At 40.9% G+C, this 22,308-nt stretch overlaps 1 protein-coding gene across 2 annotated transcripts in view; it reads right to left on the reverse strand.

Annotated features, from left to right (window-relative positions):
• SLC15A1 (solute carrier family 15 member 1) overlaps positions 1–22,308 on the reverse strand; it is a 43,987-nt gene that overhangs the window by 9,164 nt on the left and 12,515 nt on the right. Inside the window, exons 1-18 of one of the 2 annotated variants that reach the window (XM_031684411.2) lie at positions 21,121–21,228; positions 20,269–20,285; positions 19,272–19,353; positions 19,029–19,170; positions 17,991–18,110; positions 15,712–15,811; positions 15,419–15,509; positions 13,506–13,589; positions 12,945–13,027; positions 10,605–10,691; positions 9,986–10,075; positions 8,230–8,274; positions 8,036–8,068; positions 7,863–7,951; positions 7,247–7,328; positions 6,437–6,556; positions 5,290–5,436; positions 4,225–4,274 (exon numbers count right to left, since the gene is read on the reverse strand). In XM_031684411.2, the coding sequence (XP_031540271.2) occupies positions 4,225–4,274; positions 5,290–5,436; positions 6,437–6,556; positions 7,247–7,328; positions 7,863–7,951; positions 8,036–8,068; positions 8,230–8,274; positions 9,986–10,075; positions 10,605–10,691; positions 12,945–13,027; positions 13,506–13,589; positions 15,419–15,509; positions 15,712–15,811; positions 17,991–18,110; positions 19,029–19,170; positions 19,272–19,353; positions 20,269–20,285; positions 21,121–21,199 (1,541 nt within the window). In that variant the 5' untranslated portion in view covers positions 21,200–21,228. Of the gene's footprint in view, positions 1–4,224; positions 4,275–5,289; positions 5,437–6,436; positions 6,557–7,246; positions 7,329–7,862; positions 7,952–8,035; positions 8,069–8,229; positions 8,275–9,985; positions 10,076–10,604; positions 10,692–12,944; positions 13,028–13,505; positions 13,590–15,418; positions 15,510–15,711; positions 15,812–17,990; positions 18,111–19,028; positions 19,171–19,271; positions 19,354–20,268; positions 20,286–21,120; positions 21,229–22,308 lie in introns of those variants that run through there. The other variant, XM_015242758.3, reaches the window with a different exon arrangement.

Genomic DNA, 22,308 nt, shown 5'->3' on the forward strand with positions numbered 1-22,308 from the left:
CCACAGACTCCAGCCTCCAGAGCTGCGAGATCATTTTCCGTTTGTTTAAGCCTCCCTCCCAGTCTGCGGTGCTCTGTTATGGCAGCCCTGGCAGACTAATACAGAAGGGAACAAAGAAGATGAGGGAAGGAACTAAAAATTGAAAGGGCCTAGTGCTGGCAAGATGAATAAAATCATATCCAGATTTAGTTACGCTGCAGAGAAATGTGAGAACACCAAGGAGAAAGAAGATAACAAAAGCTTGGAGAAGAAAATTAAATCAACTAAAAAGACTGGCAGGCACTTTTTTTTTTTTTTAAGTCTACACAACTAGATACTAGATACCAAGAGAATCAATATCCAAGGTTCTGGGGGAAAACTGCATTCCACCTATGATTAAGCGCAAGAACAGAAAAAGGCATTTCCAAGCACGCAAGGGCCTGCCATCTACCTCACAGCTTCTCTTGGCAAGACAACTGAGCATAGCCTGCAGCAAAACCAGAAAGGTGTCCAAGAGAGATGCCATGGAATCCAAGAAAGAAAGGCAGAAACCTGCTCATACACTGAAAATTCCATGAGGACCACGGCACCACAGGATCACACAGCAAAGGCTCCAGTTAGATCAAAGAGCATGTTCAATGTTTCCAGAGAGAAGTGTAACCCTGGATCCACTCCCTGGCTCATGCTGGGGATAAAGGCTCATGCTTTTGTCAACAAGAGGCCAAGTAGGTTATAGCAAAAAAACAAAAAACAAAAAACAAACGCTTTGCAAGAAAGCCTTGGTTACGTTAAAGCAGCCAAGATGCAATACCACAGAACAATTCATGGAATGTCAATTAATCTTGACATTCAGAACACTTCCTTTTGGGGATACATTTTCAAAGCTATAAAGTTACATTTTCTTCTCTTTCAGACTGATCACTTCTATTACATTGTGACTAATATTTATATAGTCAAATTGTAAATCCTGTTATTGATCTATTTTTTGGACTCCACGTAGCATATGGAATCCACAGGAAAATAAATATTATAAATATTAACGATGTGAAGCATTGGCAGCAAAGAGGGATGAAAAGTCCATTAATTTCTTTACCATTTAAGTTAGTAGATGGCATCCTAGTAATAAATTATTTCTCCATTAATTTGTGTTTTGGTGGTAACTAGTAAAACGTAAAATCAAAAATTCAGGTGTGGCCACACGGATATGGGAATTGGGGGTAAGGGTTCAGGCAAATAGGAGACCTACTCCCATTTTTCCCCAATTTATTCTTATTAAAAAGTATATTTATGGTAAATTGGCTTTTTGGGGTATGGTTCTATGAGCTTTTTTAAACACCTTTATTGTGGTAATATTCCTGTTCTGTATATTACACATATTTCAGATGTACAATTTGACGAATTTTCATAGATGTATACACCATCTATGAATTCTAACACATCTAGATTTACATAAACACTATCTCAATCAGAATACAGATCAGTTCCATTGCCCCCAAAATCTCTCTCATGCAGCCCTGTAGTTAAACCTTTTCTCCACTCCCACCATGACAATCACTAATCTGTTCTTCATTCTTACAGGTTTTCTTTTTTTTCCTACTTCCAGAATGTCATGTAAATGGAATTGTGTGGTACGTATGTAACTTTTGGAGATTGGCATCTTTAGTGGCATAATGCATTTGAATTTCTTTTATATTGCATGTATCAAGTTCGTTCCTTTTTTTCCTGAGTAATATTCCATTGGACGGATGTAATATAGTCTGATGTCTGTTTATCCATCGCCCACTGAAGGACAGTTGGGTGGCTTCCAATCGTTGGTAATTATGAACAGAGCTTCTATAAACATTTGTGTATAGGTTTTTATGTGAACATAGTTTGCATCTCTCTAAAACAAACACCTAGGAGTGAAATGGCTGGGTCATATGGTAAGTATACATTTAACTTTATAAGAAACTGCCACTGTTTTTAGAGTGGCTGGACCATTTTGCACTTCCACTACCAATGCATGGGAGGACCAGATGCTCTGTATTCTCACCAGTACTTGGTATTATCACTTAAAAAAATTATTATAGCCACCTAATAGGGGTGTCATGAAAACTCACTGTGGTTTTATTTGATACTTCCTTAATAGCCAATGATGTTGAACATTTTTTCATGTGTTTACTTGTGTATCTTCTTCAGTGAAATCTCTGTTAAAATCTTTTGCTATATTTTTAACTGGGTTATTTTCTTATTACTGGGTTTTGAGAGTACTTTATATATTCTAGATATAAGTTCTTTGTCAGATACGTGACTTATAAATATTTTCTCCCTGCTTGTACCTTATCTTTTCCTTTTCTTAACAGTGAGATTTACAGAACAAATGTTTTTAGTTTTGAGAAAATCTTAATTTTTTTCTTTTACGGGTTGTCCTTTGGGTGTAATATCTAAGAACCCAAGTTACAAACATTTTCTGTGTTTCCCTATAAAAATGTAATAGTTTTACATTTTACATGTAGATCTATAATCAATTTTGAGTTAATCTTTCTATGTGACATATAAGAATTTTAATATAATTTTTATATAAGAATTTTGTATAAAATGTGAAGTTTTGGTCAGATTTGTTTTTTACATATGAGTGTCTAAATGTTTCAACACCATTTGTTGAAAAGACCATCCTTAGGGGAGAATATAGCTCAAGTGGTAGAGTGCATGCTTAGCATGCACAAGGTCCTGGGTTTGATCCCCAGCAACTCCTTCAAAAATAAATAAACCTAACTATCTTCTCCCCCCAAAATAAAAAAAAATAATTAAAAGCAATACAATAACAAATAAATAAAATATTAAAAAAAAAGAAAAGGCCATCCTTAGTCCATTGATTGTCTTTGTACTTTTGTCAAAAATCAGTTGCCTGTACTTGTGTGGGTCTTTGGACCATTCCACTGACCAATTATGCTAAGTGAATTGTGCCAGACAGAGAAAGGCTGTATGGTGTTACTTATATGCAGAATCTTAAAAAAAATTGAATTCATAAAAACAGAGAGTAGAATGGTAGTTGCCAAGAAAGGGGGGGAATGGAGATGGGAGATGTTGGTCAAAGGTTACAAAGTCTCAGTTCTGAGTAAGGATTGAAAGTACAGTATGGTGACTACAGTTAAACTGTATTGTATACTTTAAATTTCCTAAGAGATTGGATCTTAAGCATTCTCATCATAAAAAAAAGGTAACTATGAGGTGATGAATATGTTAATTAACTTGACTGTGGTAAATATTTCACAATGTATACATATATCAAATCATCATGTTGTACATTTTAAATATATTCAATTTTATTTGTCAATTATACCTCAATAAAACTGGAAAAAATCTTAAACCAAAAATCCAATTCTGTGATTGAGACTGGAATTGCACTAAACCTATAGACCAATTTGGGGAAGACTGACGTCTTTGCTATATTAAGTCTTCTAATCAACAAACCCAATATATCTCTCCATGTGTTTTGCATTGATTTCTTTCATCAGCCTTTTGTAATTTCAGCTGTCAATCCTATATATGTTGTATTAGATTCATAATTAGTATTACATCACTTTTTTGGAGCTATGGTAAAAGGCAGTTTTAAAATTTCAGTGTCCAATCATTTACTGCTGGTATATAGAAATGTGTTTGTTTCATCATTGGCCTTGTATCCTGTAACCTTTCCAAACTCACCTATTGATTCTACGAACTTTCTCTGTAGAGTCCTTGGGACTTGTGACACAATCATGCTATCTGTGAGGAGGGATAGTTTTATTTCTTCCTTTCCAATCTAAGTGCTTTTACTTCTTTTTCTTGCCTCCTGGCACTGGCATCTGAAGGATTTTGAAAAGGAGTGGCTTGGCAAGTCTGACCTAGTTTCCAGTCTTAGGAGGAGAGCCTTGAGACTTCTGCCATTAAGTACAATGATAGCTTGGGTTTTTTCAGATGTATTTTTTCAGAGTGAGGAAGTTCCCTTCAGTTCTTAGTTCGTTCAGAGTTGTTATCATGAATGGATGCTGAATTTTATCAAATGCTTTTTCTGTATCAATTGATATGATGATGTGGATTTTCCTCTTTAGTTTATGAAGATGACAAATTTTATTTATTGATTAAAAAAATATTGAACCAGCCTTACATTCTTGGGATTAAATCCCATACTCTCCTTTGATATCCCTGTTACAGTTGGATTTTACCACGGGTATGCATTACTTTCAGAAGCTGATATTAACTTAAGTTTTAAGGAAACATACATACCTGATTCCATTTTCTCCTTTTTCTGGCTTCTGGTTAAGGCCATCCTTTACCTGAGAAAGAAAACATGTGCAAATCTAACTCATGAGAATAAGTTCAGAGGAACATTTTAGCTTTTGAGAAGCACAGTGATACTAGCATTTATCCTCGGAGATAAGGGCATAATGATTACACTTGCAGGGCTCCACTCATCCTCCCTGGCTTTTCTTGAAATCACCATGAGTTGCTACAATTTTGAATGTTTGCTTTTTAGTGGTTCCACAGAACACTGCCGTCCAAGAATTTAGCACAAGCCACTCAACAGCTCCCTAATTAAACATGTTACCCAAGAGTCTTAATTCCATATTGCAGTTTTGTGGAAGCCCAACTAAATTCACCCTACAGAATACTCATGACACTTTCACTGCTTCTTTATAGGCTGAATGGCATCTCTAGATGCCTCAGTTTTGTCATGAACTCATTTATACGTATTTTTATTGCTTTTACCTGTTATATTCACTTTATTTTTCCAGAGATTGCTCTAATTTCCCAATTACTGAGTGCAAACTTTTAAAATAAATGCTATTAAATTTGTATTTAGAATGTTATCTCAGAAAGGAGGGTATAGCTCAGTGGTAGAGCGTGTGCTTAGCACGCAGGAGGTCCTGGGTTCAATCCCCAGTACCGCCATTAAAACAAATAAATAAGTAAATAATCTAATTACCTCTTCCCCCCAAAAAACCCCTAAAGTAAATCAAGTAAAAAGTAGAGATGCATTAAAAAAAAACCTTTAACTCAAAAAGCCTCAGAAGGCAGATATGTATTCTGTGTGACTTGTGTACACACACACACACACACCATACCATGCCCAGAAGTTCTTTAAAAATTTTTTTAAATTACTTTTAACCGTTCCCATCCACCAGTCAAACCTTTATTGGACGTCAAATGACTTACGTCCTTGAAGAAGGAAGAACTGAGGATTCTCTAATATACTACTACGTGGGGATAAAACAAAGTCACACCACTAAATGGCCGTATTTCCAATAATACAAATAGCCAAGAGTCAGCTGTAGATGTCCAGCTACTTACCACTCGGTGGTGATTAGGGGCCCACACTAGAAGGGTGTGGCGATGGCCCTGCTCAAAGCTATGAGTTACTGGAGTGACTAGTGATCCAGCAGAAGAAATGTTGATACTTGTCAGTTTATCTACATCGAAAGTCATGAATTCATTTGTCTATAATGGGGGAAAAGGAATCACAGTTAATACCACAGAGCCTTGTTCTGCACCATGTGACTGAACTCTGCCATGCACATTATTTGACATTCCCAGGTCACGTTCATAACCATCAAAAGATGCCTTGTGGGGAGCCGGCATTGGTCTGTCTCAGCCCCGACCCCACCCCACTTGGGTGGACTCCATCCTCAAGTTGTTTAGAGTTAACCACAAGAATTATGCCTTTCATCCAGCATTTTACTTTTATTTCATTTTTTGAAGATAAATGCTGTGGAAATTATTTCTACCATTGGGCAAAGAACAGCATCGGGCAAAAGCAACAGCTTGGGTAAAAATCAACACTGGGAAGTCAACTCCTGCCCCAGGCATCAGGAGTCAAATGTGCTTTGTTCCTTCATGATTATTATTAGTTTGGCAAGATCTAAGGGTGTGGTTGTTAATGGTGGCTGAACAGGAAGGAGACCAGTTAAATCAGCATCGCTATGGTTGGGATGCAGGTGTCAGAACTGTCAAAGCTCTCCAGGTGATTCCAATGCAGACTTAAGGGCCAGATAATTCTTTGTGAAGGGAGACTATGTATCAGCTTCTCTGGCTTCTACACAGAATATGCCAATAGCACACTCCTAGTTGTGACAACAAAAAATGTCTCCAGAGATTACCAAGTGTTCCCTGAGGGGGAAAACAGCCCTGGTGGAGAACCACTGCCCTAGAATTTGGTTCCACGTACCAGCCACATCATCGTCACCTGAGAGCTCGTAAAAAATGCAGCATTTCAGCTCAAGAATCTGCATTTTAAGAAGCTCCAAGGTGATTCACAGGCATCTTAAAAAAGCACACTGGCAAGGGTGACGCCAAAATGAGATCAGGATATTAGGACATTTCCCTTCTGGGCTCATCTTGGGACTGATAATGAGGACCAAGAGGATGAGCTTCTCCAAATCCTATTTTTATAACTTGGGTCAGAAGAAGAAAAAACAAAGTTGCACTTCCTTCTACTTACTTGAGACATCTGGTCAAGTGTCACTGTCGTTCCAGGAAAAGATATAGTCATGTTATCATTTCCTATATTCAGTACTTTAACTTGGACTTGACTTCCTCTGGGGAAGACTGGGAGAGTTTTCTGAGCAAAATAAGAAGAGAACTGGCAGTGAGGTCTTCAGTGCATATTGAAAGTGACCTTAACCATGGCCCTGGAGTCACTGTCCCCCTGGCCAAGGAAAGCTGTGCTGGCTGAGGCTCACCAAATACCCACCACGAAGCCCATGAGGCTCCAATTCCCACACCCATGGCCCCCATAGAAAGTGATGCTCATCCAGAAGGTGGAAGCAATCAGAAGGAGGCTGCTTTTGGTCCCACCTAGCCACCTCCAGGTCAAAGGATGCCAGGTTACAAAGCCTACTATCTGAGGGGTCAGAGTAACCAGAGCCTAAATGACTGCTGATCTTGTGGTGGTGTCTGCTCTCCTTGGATGCCAATGTCACCCCTTGTAACTCTGGAAGCCCAGACTCAGCCCTGGACACAGTGCTCTAAATATCACCTCACAGTGCTTTCTGCTTTCCTGCCTCACACCCTGCTCAGGGCTTCTGCATTCTCCCTACAATGCCCTCTCTCAAATCCCAGTGTCACTGAAGCAGGGCATGCTGACTCAAAGGGACTATTTTGCCCCATGGCACATTGTTCACAGCTCCAGACTTGGTTTAATCAGCAAATCTCTGGCCTCCCCTGATTACTCGCAGTCCTGGAGAAAGAAGGCTTCTGAATGCCCCACCAGCCCCACCAGGAAAGGCACTGCAGAATCAGGGCAACTCACATCAATTTCCACCTGCACAATTGCAGCTGCCACAAAAGCCATGGAAGCCAGGAACATCCCAACTGTCATCTTCTTCAAGGGACTGGCAGGACAAGCAAGAGAAAGAATTTCCATCGGCTGCATTCAGGTGAGCTAATGGAAACCTCCAAAGGGAGCACTCCTCTCCCACCCAACCCCCCAACAAAACCAACTTCCCCTCAAAGCACATGAATTCAAAGCAGCCTTTGTCTCTTATGCATGCCCAAGACTAAGGAGGATAAATGTAATAAAGCTTCTCATTTGCATTTTTACATTTAATTTCTAGAAACTATCATTCAAGTGCTACTTTGGGTCATAGTTAAAATTTCTATTGAACACATATACGAGAGAGCCTTATTAAGAGGCGTTTTCAGGCTGCCATTAATAGTACTTTGGAGGGCAAACTTTCAGAAACATTGGCACAGAGACATCTGATTCAAAAATATTTCTTTGAAAAGCTCCGCACGTGGTGGGTGTTATGGGAGGGGAGCCGGACATTCCTTCCACCAAGGCTTTGGGAGCTGAGGGAGCATAGCCCGCTTGCAAAGCCCTAGGACAGATGGAGCCCCAACCCCGATCCCAACCTGCGGTCACCTACGTGAAACTGAAACCACACTTTGCGATCAGAGGGTACACCACAGTATCCATGATGGGGACCATGATAACAATCAAGATGGCATTCACGGTCTGCAGATGAAGTGGAGGTGAACTGTTACTCTTGTCTCAAAGGTGGCTTTGATCTCTGAAAGGGACTTAAATATTTTCTCCTACCTGCATCTGATCCGGCTGAATCTCAATAATTCCCTAAAAAGAGGGGGAAAAATTTCATGGATAAATTCACACAGAGGAGCAAATGCGGGGGGCAGTTTGGAATGTTATGAGAGGGGAGGAGAAAGAGGGTAAAGGGAGTAAAACAAAGGAATAGTGACCAGTGGCCATGAAACATCTCCATGTGCCAAACTTACAATCTTCCCGCTCATAGTTGCTGCTTGCAGCGTCCACCTGGAGCCCTTAAAAACAAATAAGTTTACTGCATCATTTGGGACCGGGGGTCTTAAACATTTCACAAGTCAGTGTAGGGTCTCTTTAAAATCAGGAAGGAGGTCTGAACTGTTACAGGGTTTAAACATTTTCTTTCCAACATCAGGCTCATCTCCCAGCTCCACTGTGATTATAGGTAAGAAGAAATGACATGCATTTCTGCTGTTGAGTTAACACAACATATAGTACTCCAACCCCTCATGCAGAATCCAGTGAGTACTACTCTGGGATAAGCCATCCTTAGGAAAGACAAAAATGCATTTCTGAGGTTTGCTGGGAAGCTGACACCACCTGCCAGGTGAAAGCAGCTTCCCACCCTGAGGATATTTTACATTCAGTGGTATGGTAACTTCAGGAACATTATTATCGTTGAGTCTACTGTTGGCAGGCTCGGCTGTCCGAAAATGTAATTCCATCAAGAGCGTGATGGATTAAACCTGGGTAGCCTACTTATATTCAACCTATTTTACAGTAAAAGGTGACACAGGACTGTATAAGAATATATCATACATTCCATGGAGGACTGAACATGGAAATGTCTCAACACAATCTATCACTTACACTAGGAGGACGTAGTAAAAAGTCAAGAAATATGTCACTGGCTGAGTTCTTAATATATGCCAGCCACTGATTACTTAATGTACAGTCTCTGTTTTGATCCTCACAGCCTTACCCTGGGTTAGTACCCTTTTCAGAAGGATTAAAGGATTACACGAAGTCACACAGCTAAAAGGTACTGAGTGCATTTCTAGTGCAAGTTCAGTTTCAATAACTGGTCCCTACCCAACATGCAAAACTGGTTCTTAAGACGCATACTTACAAAAAAGGAGATTAACGTCTACACTCAAAAATTTTTTCCCAAAAGATAGTTTACCCTAATAATCCTTCCTGCACAGTAAAACCATAAATGTTTGTAAATTTTTTCTTTAACTCCAGTTTCTAAAAGAAATAATATATTAATACTTTGGTGACTGAGTATCACTCATGGGGTTTTTCTAACTCTGTTTTGAAAAATTCCCAGGCATGTGTTCTCTAGCTGTGGGAGAAAGAGCAGAGGACAAGTCAATGATCTCTTTTAGTTCCTGCTCTGATAAGAGTGACTCAGGCAGAGTCATTTCACGTCCCTGGATGGCACTTCTAGCCCAAGCATCCCATTTCATTTTGAAAGATATCAAGTCTCTCTCAGTTTAAATATTCTTTGGATCCCATAAAAGATAATGTACCTTTTACCCTGCTGGGGGTGGTGGGTGTAGCTCAGTGGTAGGGTGCGTGCTTGGCATGCATGGTGTCCTGGGTTCAATCCCCAGTAGCTCCATTAAGGGGGAAAAAATCCACTCTTTTACCATGCTGTATCAGTTGAAAAACTAACACTTTATTCTCACTTTGACTGGCAGGAGTCCTGGATACTTTGATCAGCTCTTTCCCAAGACTCTCTACTTGCCCCCACCTAATTTTCTTCATTGTTTTGCCACAGAAATGTGTATAGAACTAACTAGCGTTGTTTTTTTAAAAAAGAAAGCCAAGGTGATCTAACGATTACCAAATAAGTGAAATATACAAAAGGATCTGGAAGAGAACATTTTTAGTAGCTAAGCACTAAGGAAGTACCACTTGGTGCCTGGTAATGCCTGAAGAATGTTTTGTTAAATGAAGATGTACAGAAACAGGGTTTCCTGTTACCTGCTGGTCAAACAAGGCCCAGAACATGGGGAGCGGAATGTACAGGAACATCACCCTTGTAACCATCTTGATTTGAGAGACCAGCCGCTCCTGTAAGGACAAATCAGCCACGACTTGTGTCACTCACAGCCACCACACAATGCTATTTTCAGCACAGACATATTTGCATCTGGAGACAAGCTGGGAGGTGATTAATTATTCTAAGAACCCTATTGCAGTTATCTTTAGAAAACCAAAAATTCCTAAGGCGTTTAATACATGAGTGAAAACATCTGTTCAGGCAGTAAATTACTCAAATTTAAATATAAATTCCACTAAATGTAAATCCCAACACCACCACTTAACTCTTCCATATTCAAACCAAAGTTATGTGATCGCAATGACATGTAACTAATGGCAGATTATACCATATGAAAATCTATGAAAGGCATTATTATTTCCAGATAAATTATATCCATTGTGTACCCAGTTCTTTTCAATATAAATAAACACTCCCACACACAGTCTTATTTAAAATGCTAATAAAGTTTATGAAGCTACAACCGACAATTTTGTCCACGTAGCCTTAATAACGGGATTTATGATTACTGGGACCATCGTAGCAATAATAATCACTTACATCGTATTTCTCATTGGCCCAGTCCAGCCAGTGCTCCCTCTTAGGAAATTCCTTACTCCGATGCCTAAACCTATTTTTGATGGCAAACTGAAGAAAGGAAGAAAAATCAAATTTCAAAACAGAAGTGACTACTTTCAGTGAAGCACACTTCAGTTCAACTCCTTTTAATGGAAGGCTTATGAGAGAAGCAAAATATGAACTTGGAGATGCTAGAATCATGAAGATGCTAAAGACAGAACATGCATTTATTTCAACCCCTTACTAACTGAGGGTGTTTGAGTTAGGGTAAACGGCATCACGCTGTTACTACTGTACTCTCCAGATTTTCTAGAGAGGAGTGTTCAGTAGAAACATAACACGTGACACATAAGCAATTTAAGTTTTCTGGTAGCTGTATTAAACAGTAAAAGAGAAACTGGTGAAATTCACTTAAAATATATTTTATTTAACCCAACAAACCCAAAATATGATCTTAATATGTAATCAGTATTAAAAAATGATGAAAAATTTTACATTTTCTTTTCATATCAAGTCTTCGAATTCCAGAGAATATTTCACACTTAGACCACATTTCTATTCAGATGCTAAATTTTTTTATCAGAAGTGTTTGATCTGAATTTACATTTCATAAAATTTGTGTTTGAAAAACTAGACTTACATACCTAAGTTGTTTCAAACATTTTAAAAAGTTTTCCAATAACTTAATTGAACATTGGTTTTTAAACTGAAGAGAATCTACTACATAGAAATACCTGTATAACAAATTACATAATTTAAATTAATTTAAGTGAAATCCAATTTGAAATTCTGTTCCCCAGTTGCACTTGCCACAATTCAAATATTCAATAGCCATGCGTGGCTACTGGCTACCATATTGGATAGCAAAGGTCTATAATAATGTATTACAGTCACACAAAGGAGAGTGAGAACTCACCACATAGAAAAAGTATTAGAGGAAAATAAAGATTATGGTTGAACATATTCTAAAATATGTCAACACTGATCAGAAAAATATACTTACCCACCACTACCCATTATAAAATTAGAGGCTTCCAAAATTCCTTGGTAAGAAGCCTTCAGTGGAGCACAGTGCATTCATAATGATGTGACAGCAAGAGGGCGATAGTGATGCCAGGTGGGGACAAGCCTGTGACTTAAAGGCAGTAACTCAAAGCTGCAGGCTGACGTAGGATACTGGGAAATATAATTCTCATAACCTGAAATAGCTTGAAGTTGTTCTTTTGGAGTTTTGAACTAAGTCACCCATTACTTGGGAAGGAAGGACTTGGAGAGGTCATTGGAACCGGACATCCCCTCTTAGCTTGGGAGAAGATTTTCGGTGGGGCTAGCTCTAACGTTAGAGGAAAGTGCAGGAGGAAAAGGGAAGACACGTGAGGCGGGGGAACTTTTTTTGACCCTCAGAGGACACCTTTATGTCACAAAGTAAAGCACACGTACAATTTAACACGATAATGTCAGGAAAAGGGGAAAGGAGGTGACTGAGATTATCTTCAGGCTACCTTGACATCCAAAGGGTTATCCACAGTTCTTAATAAATGAGTAACACATTTTCCCCCTTGATTATACAATGTACATATTCCTTTTAAAAAATAGGCAGCATATTTGGGAATATAGTTATTTGACTCCATTATTTAAAGATTCCCAGGCTCAGCATTTATTTCCTGCCTTTGAATGTGCCTGTGTGGACATATCCCTGCAGATGCACATGGAAGAGACCACACCTGCACGTTCCCATCACCAAACAGTCTCTGAAGACAAGACTTCTCCTGGCTGCGTAACACGGCACGGAGGTACTGTGTTAAGCATTATTCTACTGTCAGCAAGTTGCTTGACTTAGATTTTTGTCATACATTTTTTTTCTAAATATTACATTGATAATCTTCTCACGTGAATCTGTGTTCATCTTTCAGAGCGATTTTCTTGGCCTTTATTCCTGAAAGTAGCATTGCTGACACTCTCCAGGCCTCAGACTCCTGACGGGCATCACAAAACTGCGCCTCTATATTGCTGTTTCACTGCTCCCCGACAAACATCAGACACAGTGTGTCATTTTGACAGGTGAAGAGTCCCTCTGATTTGCTTTTCTTTCACCACCGATGTTTTAAGTTCAAGAGCCATTTCCATCCCTCTCTTTTCGAGTTCTGTTTGGGTCCTTTTCCATTTGATGAGCTTTATAAGAAACTTCAATTTCTCAAAATAGTAAAGAACACCAATACAATGCTTCAAGGAAAGTCAAAGGTTCACTGAATTTTAATTTAAAGGAGGCAGAAGGTTCTAGGATGACTAATATGATGGAGAGAGAGCTATTGAAATACTTACCCCAATGCACCGGACGACTTTAGCCATGACGTTGCCCTGAGGCTGGAACTTCTTGTACATCCTACTCCCAATGACAAACACAACTGGGGAGGGCAAAGAAGGTGGGTTAGCCAGGTGTCTGACAGAGCTACCTGTGACCCAGAAGATGTGCTTCTGTATGAATTATAACCTTGTTTTAGAAATACTGGGATTACTCATAAAATGAGTTTACTTAGGTACCTCCCAGTTTAGAAAGTGCTTTTGATTCTAATAATCACAGGAGCTTCTGAGCAATATTATATTGTACTCTCACATACAAACACTGAAACCTTGGGGTGGAGATTATTGCTCAGTGGAAGAGTGTGCGCTTAGCAGGCACAAGGTCCTGGGTTTAATCCCCAGTACTTCCTTTAATAAATAAACAAATAAATACATACAGACATATATAAATACATAAATAAACCTAATTACCCCCCAAAATAAATAAATAAAATAAAAAATAGATAAAAATTGGTCACAGTAATTAATGTGAGGGTCTGCCCTGATCATAGGACTGTATTAATTCCACTGATTCCTACTTACTCAGAGACACAGCCATGAGAGCAGCAGGAACCCCAAACGCCAATGGGTAACAAGCTTGTTTACTGTGAATTCCACACACTTGAACTGAGGAGAAATTACAAGATTAAAGTTCATTATGATAATGGTAATGCTCATCAATTTCACAGTTTTTTAAATCCCTAACTGGTTATTACATAATATTCTCACTTAATGTTCTAGACTTATTCACATGCCTTATTGATGTCATTCCCAGCTGAGCAGAACAGCTTTGTGGTAGGAAGAGCAGGAGATGGAGGCAGGTTCTAATCTCAGCCCCTACGTAGATGTCTGATACCAGCTAAGCCAAAATCAGTGGGAACTCTTATGTTCTGCTGACTTACTTAGTCGGGGAGATAAAAATGACTTGGATATAGTAACTTGAAGAAAGTGGGATTCAGTCAGTAAAATCAAAGGACTCTGGAAAATCAAGATTGTATGTTCCTGAACTCATGCTAGTTAGAAAACAATGAGATGACCCAGGGCAGGGGTCAACTAACTTTTCTGTGAAGAGTCAGAGGCTGTGGACTGTCCTAACTACACAGCCCTGCCTTTGCAGGGTGAAAGTGGCTGTGGACAATACACACATGGATGGTCTTGTCCAGATTTCTGGATTTGGCCTGTGGGCCATAGGCTCCCAACTCCTGCCTGAAGATCTCTTTTAGCTCTGAAATCCTAGGGCTGGCAGGAAAAAAATTAAGACTTTGGAAGGGGCAACAGAAATTACTGGAAATCCTTTCAATGGAGTGCTGGAGCCTCCAGGAGACATCTGGTCCTATTGGGTTTGACTTTGCCTTTGACTAGCTGTTTCACAGTTTTGCAGAAAAAGAAGTTACCGAGGTAGAAAACTATAGTCAATCATTTCCTGTTCAGAACAATACAAAATAGCAATGCAAAATAATTTCCCCCCATAAAGAACAGAAATCTCCATTAGTCAAATCCTCATTTGAACTGATTATATCAGCTTTCCAGTTCTCTCATTAACTAATAACTTATATAAAATCTTGGTGACATGCTCCCTTTATATGGGTATGAGAGTAATGACTTTTCCTTCAAAATGGTCATTTTACACATTCAAATGCACACAGTACATATTCTAGTAGAACCTGGAGGTGGGGGAGGGGAGGGGAGGTCAGGGAATAGAATGCAAGAGTAAAAGGTAGTAAATTTTTATATAAAGCAAGTTGGAATGGGGCTTCTGTGTCACCTTCAAATTACTACTCTAGGCAGAAATACATAAACCCCACAAATTATCTTGTTTCATAATTTATTCTGACTTCAAGTGTAGGCACCATGGTCTTGCTTTGGTCTAATTTGTCCCCACATATACCCTTCCATGTGGGAAATTCACAAACTCTCACTGGAGCGTCTGCCAGCACAGAAATCTGAGTGCTGCTGATAGTTGCTGTCCCCTTCTCTTTCTTGGGGTAGTTCTTTTAGAAACACTTGAAATGATAGGGAAGCAAAGAATAAAACCTTGCCTGCTAAATTCTTCGTAACTCACTGAACGGCACTGGGGAGCCAAGCCTGAAGGCAAAAAATGTCATCTATGGCCCACTTGTCCGGCATAGTTTCCAAACAGACTCTCTTATTTTATCTCTTACCACGGATAAGGACTTTGAATTATTAATAATGATTTAGAAAAATCAATTGCTATGCTCACGATGGTCTAGATTCTTCAGTGGCCACTGGGATAAGGGATTCAAAGAAGATTAGCAAAGGAGGTCAATCTTGAAAGAAAAGCAGTTAGAATCATGGGTTTCACTATGTCCTCCAGGATATATGTGACAGCGGGCGTAGGGAGAACTGAACAAAACCAGCAGAGACTAAACTTTTCACCTGACTTCTCTCCATCATTAAAAAAAGAAAAACCAAGATCTCCTTCAGATATTTTTTACCTCTGAGCAGGGGAGTGATGATCGTAGAAATCAAACTTCCAGCATTAATGGCCAAATAAAAGATGGAAAAAAATCTGTTTCTTTGCTTTTCCTGTAATAAGAAAGATAAAGTATGATGACTTGGGCTATATGTCAACTGATCAACTGTGGCAGATGATCTGATTTGACTTCTAACTTGGTTTCAGTCAGCGTCTTATATATACTTGAAAAACCTCCAATAGAGAATACACTCTGTGTCAGTGGAATTTGATTATAATCACTTACATGGTTTCTGTGGAGATGCATGCTCTTACCTGGCCCTCTTCAAACTGATCTCCACCAAATGCAGACACACAAGGCTTTATCCCGCCAGTACCCAGAGCTATCAGGGCCAGGCCAATCATGGACAGCGCCCTGTGGAAAGTGGTAGGTGGGAGAAGGGGCAGGATGTGAGATCCTTAGATGCAGGAACCTCTCTTTCCACTAATTTCCCTCAGAGGACAAGGCACAATGGTAAACAAAGAGAAGGGATTCACCCCGTATGAGAAGATAATTCACAGGAATGCAGTCTTGACAGCTGAATGGAACTTGAACTCAAGGGCCTTCAAATTCATATCTTTATCTAATAATTTACCATCTAGAAAATTTAAAGCAATGCTTTGAATACTGAACAAAGCTTTATGTGTGGTTCTTTTGTAGCCTAAATGGGTAAGTGAAATGTTTAAGCATTGCCTCTGGTACAATCATAATAGACTCATATGAGTCATTAAAAGACATTGGAAACATGATTTAATTGCAAAGCAGAGTATCAGGTTATAGAGTATGACCTTAACTTGTTTACAAAGTACAGAAGACTGGAAAAAAGTAGAGCAAAAGGTTTATTATTATGATCTTTTACAATGAAAAGAGTTTATAATAATAAAAGGGGTTAAGGATTATTTTTCAATTTGCTTTTGTATTTTCCAAGTTATCTGTGTTTTACCTCCTGAATTGAAAAAAGAAAAACCATTCATAGAATTTACCAAACCTCATCTTGTAATTTTGTTAGATTTACAGTAGTCACTACACATTTCAGGTTTTATAAATGTTTATTCCATATCTTCTTGGTTGCTAACATTGTTTAAAAATGCTAAAAAATACTTTATGAAACAGATAAAGTCAAGGAAGACACTGCCCATAGAAAGAATTCTTTAAAAAATCATGCCCATCTCCCTGGATTAACTGACTGAAGCACCTCTTTCATCTTGTTTGCCTCTTTACACAACTTGTGTTTGATGTTGTCACTCTGAGCATTTTAAAGAACAACAAAAACATGGCCAATTTAATGTTATATACCATGCAGTCTTTTAAAAATATTTAATTATTATTGTATTATTTACTTATTATTTTTTGGGCAGGATTAGGGGGAGGTAATTGGGTTTGTTTATTTTTAGAGGAGGTACTGGGGATTGAACCCAGGACCTCTTGCATGCTAAGCATGTGTTCTACCACTTGAGCTATACCTTCGCCACTATGTAGTCTTATGAGGCTTGTGGGCATGTTTCAGTACCTAATCCCAGGAGATAAAATAAGTAGCCAGGCTTTCTTGAATATCTATCGCTTGCCAGGCAGGGTTCTAGATGATCTACCCAGATTAATGCGTAACAGTCCTACAAATGAGGACACATGAGCACAGAGGTTAAGAAATTTGCTGAAGATCACACAACTCGTAAGGGGCACAGCCAGAATTTGAACCCATACAGCCTGGCTCCAAAGTCCATGTCTTAATCGATACTGTAGATTATAAAACTGAGGGAGGCATGGGGAAGATAAGTTGGCCCAGGTCACACAGCTGTTCTGTGGGACTCAGAGCCGGGACTCAGATCCTGGAAGTCTGAGCTGTGGACTATGCTCGTAACCACTCCCCTCCACTAACACATTTCCGCCATAGGTGTTACATCCAGGGATCTAATCTGGATGGCTGTCCGATTGACTAGCAAACCAGAAATACAGGGATGGCAGATACTAATTTGAATTTCAATTATATTTTCCCAAACCATAAGATGGTTTACTCCTAGGTCAAGGAACCAAAGCCCAAGAACAGGGAACAGAATAAATCTTTACCACTTGTCTGCTAGGCCAGACTGCAACGAAGGGGAGTCAATCTCACAGAGGAGCTGTTGTCAACAGCACTTTTCAGCAAGAACGCAGAACCCAGGGCTGGAACAAATGTTTATGAAACTGATTTACTCAAAAATGAGCAGTAATGTGGTCCAAGACAGAGAACTAAAGGTATAGAATCTTGAGGAAACCTGGTGCAATTAATGATCAAGGTCTGTGGGAGCTAATGCCCCTCTAGGGAAGACTCCACACACTGACCGTGCCTGATGGGAGAGGCACCCAAGACAGCAAGCCTTCCAGTGAGCAATGACACTGACATACTGAAGACCCAATTCTGAGTCAATTCAACAGCTTTCTCTGCGCTGCCGTGGGAGGAAAGGCCTCCTTACACTTACAGTGAAGTTCAAGGAAAAAGGTGAAAAATTAAAGCACCAAACAAGCAAGCAGTGGGAGGTAAGGGGTCAGGGTAGGGCCTCAGTTAACATCAACTCACACATGCGCAGAAATATTGTCCGGGGTTCCATCGTGGTTGAAGTCCGTGAGGTCATTAATGGAGCTCACTGCAATGACTGCCTGTCCAATGGTGTAGACAATGGAGAGAGACACGATTGTCCTGTGTTTCAAGAGGTCAAGAGAATCCAAGTCAACTGTACAATAGCAGTCCACTTCCTTTTCCACCACATGAAGGCCTCTGCTTCCAACTTTCAAAAGCCCCAATAAGAATGTCCTTGTTTCTCAAACTGTGTAAACCTGCTCATGCTTTGAAAGGCAGCCTGCTGAAGAACTGTTATGCTTAGAGCAAAATTTTGGCCACAGGAGCTAGAGGAATGGGGAAGATCTGTTTTCTCCTTGACCTACTTGAAAGATTCAAGGTCTCATTTCACCCAACTACTGAAATTAGTACCTGTATCTTTAAACAGTCAGAGATATCTTGTGCCTGGTAACAATATTTAGCCAGCAGTGGTCCACTAGTTATTTTTGAATTATATTGAGACATTATGAGACAGTCACTGAATATTCCTGCTTCCGCCCGTGTTGTGCATTGGACCTGGAAGAGCCTCTACTTCCTTCTGCATTAAGTCTTAGGAAACTTCCAGATGACCCCTCCCATTGAGTGCACCCCTAGAGCTCTTCCTGCAGGACTGGTGAGCGCCCCAAGTCCTTTCTGCTCATCCAGCCGCTTGAGACTTTCAGCAGCTGGGATGTTTTGAGAGAGCTTCTTTGTTCTTAACTCTTCATGCATCATTAATGACAGATGGCATTCCAGCTACTATTTCAAGATGAGACAAAGATGTCATAAGTGTTTGGAGGAGGAAAAAATCCTACCAAAGCTACTTGCATTCACACTGCTGAATGCCAGGCACAGTATTAAACTCTGGTGACACGAGGATGAGCAGAAATAGACTCTGGCTCCATCTCCTACCAGTTCAATGCTCCTTGATTCCTTGCTCCCCAAGTCCACCATCCCAAAGCCCAAAGCTTATAATTACTTTTTGGCTTGCTTGTTAACAGGAAAGTTGCCATGACTCACTTGAACTTTCCCAGCCAGGAGTCGGCGATGAGAGCTCCTAGAATTGGCGTCAGGTAACACAGAGCAACAAATGTGTGGTAGATGGTGGTGGAGAGACTGTCGTCCCAGCCGATGAAATATCGAAAGTACAGAATCAGGAGTGCTTTCCGCAGAGGGTGGTGGAGGAAGAGAGGGCAACAAAGTTAGAAGTGGCTGCGGTAACTCACGCTCTCCACCGAACAGAGCAGGGTCGAAAGGAGTTACCTCTCATTCCATAGTAGGAAAATCTTTCACAGAACTCATTGATCACGATGAAGAAGATGCTCAAGGGATAACCAAAGCAACTCTGAAAAAGAGAATCAGGCTGGGATCGAAACACACTCCTCACTGGTTCCTATTCACAAATGAGGGCTAACATTACAGGAAGTATCTGATGCATGTTTAGCAACTTACAAGGGACCCTCCAGAGGTGGAGCTGAGAATTTAAACATTTTTATTCCCTTATACTGCACACAAGGACAAGAATGAAATGAGGCTTTAATAGTTTTATTGTTAGTCTGAGAAGGACTGTACAAGGCAGACCTCGAAGATATTGTGGGTTTGGTTCCAGACCACCACAATAAAGCAAATATTGCAATAAAACAAGTCACATGAAGTTTTAGGTTTCCCAGTACATAGAAAAGTAATGTTTACACTATACTGTAGTCTGTTAAGTGCACAATAGCGTTATGTCTTAAAAAAACAATGTACGGGGGGAGAGCACAGGAGAGTATAGGACCTAGCAAGCATGAGGTCCTGAGTTCAATCCCTAATATCTCCATTAAAAAAAAAAACCTAATTATCTCCTGTACAAAAAAGTATACAGTGCTGTATGTCAGTTATATCTCAATAAAACTGAAAGAAAAAAAGAATGATTTAAAAAAATTAAAACAAAACAAAAAAAATGCACTTACCTTAACTAAAAAATGTTTTATTGCTGAAAAATGCTAACCATCATCTGACAACACAGGGTTGCCACAAACCTTCAATTTCTAAAAAACACAACATCTTGCAAAGCACAATAAAATGAGGTGTGCCTTGCACTCAGCATGTCCTAAAGAGAAGAAATGTTACCCAGAAACTCAGGAGTGCCCCTCATTGACGTCAGCTGCACAAGATGCATTTGTTAAGCGAATAAAGCACAGCTGTGAACACTTAGTAGCAAAACAGACAGTGGAGTTCACATCATGAAGCCACATGGAGAAATAAAAAGGATACGTACCCGCGATTTGGATGTTCCTGAAAGAAAAACAAAAATCCCACTGTTAAAGTCAAGCAATTAAAATGTTTTTTTTTTTTTGCTGAGTCTAAACTCAGACCCTCTGACTTTCCCTGGCAGTCAGATATGTCATCCAGACGGCTCCAGCCCTGCCCGTGATTCCGGTCCGAGGCCCGGGTCCTTTATCCGGAGTACAGCTGCAGGCTGCATTTTCTTTTAATTAGCCCCTTGGGCCACTGTCTCAAGTTGTCAGAATTGAGAACCAGAGGTTCAGAGAATCTACCAAAATCATTTCCTCCTTGAACACTTCAAAGCCTGTCCATCGTCCACAGGATAAAATCCAAACGTTTATCACGTCCTTTACTATCTCGCAAGGTCAGAGGGGTTTGGGTGAAGGTTAAAGAACAGAAACACCGAACACTTCACGGTGCCCAACACGGAGGGAGGATTCCACCATCGCTCCTGTTCCCTGGGCTACTTTCCTTCCAGCCCCGGCTGCCCCAACCACACAGGGCTCCCAGGATCCCCCAACCCACCCAAAGTCCTTAACACAAGACAGCAAGTCCTTTGACAGGAGTCCCCTTTTAATGTGCCCTCTCCCTTCATGAAGGCTCCTCCGACCTCCCTATGTTACCAGACGGCGGCGGTAATAGCAAGTTTCTATTTCTGCCTCCCCTTCCCAGACAAACCCCGCGGTCTCCATCCCCACACCCCTGCGTCTTTCCTGGCACCTGCCCGCAGAGGGGGCTTGATGTCAGACGGATGACTTCGAAGAGAAAGAAGAAAATGGGTGAGAATCCAAGTGAGTGGTTGTAAACCAAGTGCCACTGAGCACCTTCTAAATCATAAGCGTACCCTTCATCTTCTTGGCTTCAGCCTGTCTCCCCGGAATTTGGACCAGAGCTGACCAATAGTCTCGTCTGCATTTTAACATCTCCTCGAGCTCTTCCCGGTACCAGCACCTTGCCCTGTATTTATCCGGGTCTGTCATGTGCTGTTTCATATGTCCCTTTCCCTCCCTCTCCCGCCCCTCTCCGGCCCCAGTAACCACAGCCTAGAGTTCTCTGTGGTCAGTGACCCTGTAGTGGTGATTCTCAAACAGGAGTGAGCCTCACAACCACCCCGAGGGCTTGGGAGAGCAGCTTTCTGGACCGCACGCCCAGAGTTGCTGACTCTGTAGGCCCAGTACGGCCTGTGGAGTTTGCATGACTAAGTTCCAAGGTGGTCCAGGGACCCCGCTCTGAGACCCACACGCGGGCTATGATATCAAGTTGTCTGACTGCTCTTTGCAAGTAAGTTTTATCACTTCTCTGGCCCTGAGCCCCAGAGGGAGACTTCTGTGCCAGCTGTCTAGGGTGGGACCTGAAAACAGAAGCTGGATTGCACTCTGGAGTCTCCACCTCCAGCTCTCACGTCTTCCCCATTCGGGCCCTTCCTTTCAGACTTGCCACCTTGTAATTTCATTATGTGCAAGCCTGGGGCCCCATCCCACAAGAAACAAAATCACAACTCTGCCCGAGCACCACGTGGTCCTCCAGGCCTCCCTCTCACCTCGTGGGTCCGGGCCTGCCTTCCTGAGTCCGGTCACGTGTGCTGTGGGTATCTGCGCTTCCCCCGCTCAGCACGGCCCCACGGCCTCACAACCAGGCCGTCTCCCACTTTTACCCACTTAAAAGCAGTGATGCTATTTCAGTCCTTGTCCTAAGGTGGGAAATAAACTGTCTTGGTCTCACAGGGCTCCGATACCCAACTGTTCCTGTCATGTGAAGTTCTGGAAGGAGACTCCTCACCACTAATTGACTGGTTTTCTCCCCAGTTAGACTTCCTCACGGGCAGGGGCTGCTCTCAGGGGCTACATGTGAAGAATTCAGGTAGGGGGTCAGACATGCAATGGGATCTCAGCCCTGTTACGGATCCCTGTGACCTTGAGCAAGCCCACCATCCCTTTGGACAGCCCGCCTATCCCATGAAAATAACGCCACCCACCTCTAGGATTGCTGCAAGAGTTCCAGAGGTGAGGGCCCAGGGTGTGATCCATCCTTC

The sequence above is a fragment of the Vicugna pacos genome, chromosome 14 (assembly GCF_048564905.1).
Source record: "Vicugna pacos chromosome 14, VicPac4, whole genome shotgun sequence".
Classification (NCBI taxonomy): Eukaryota; Metazoa; Chordata; class Mammalia; order Artiodactyla; family Camelidae; genus Vicugna; species Vicugna pacos.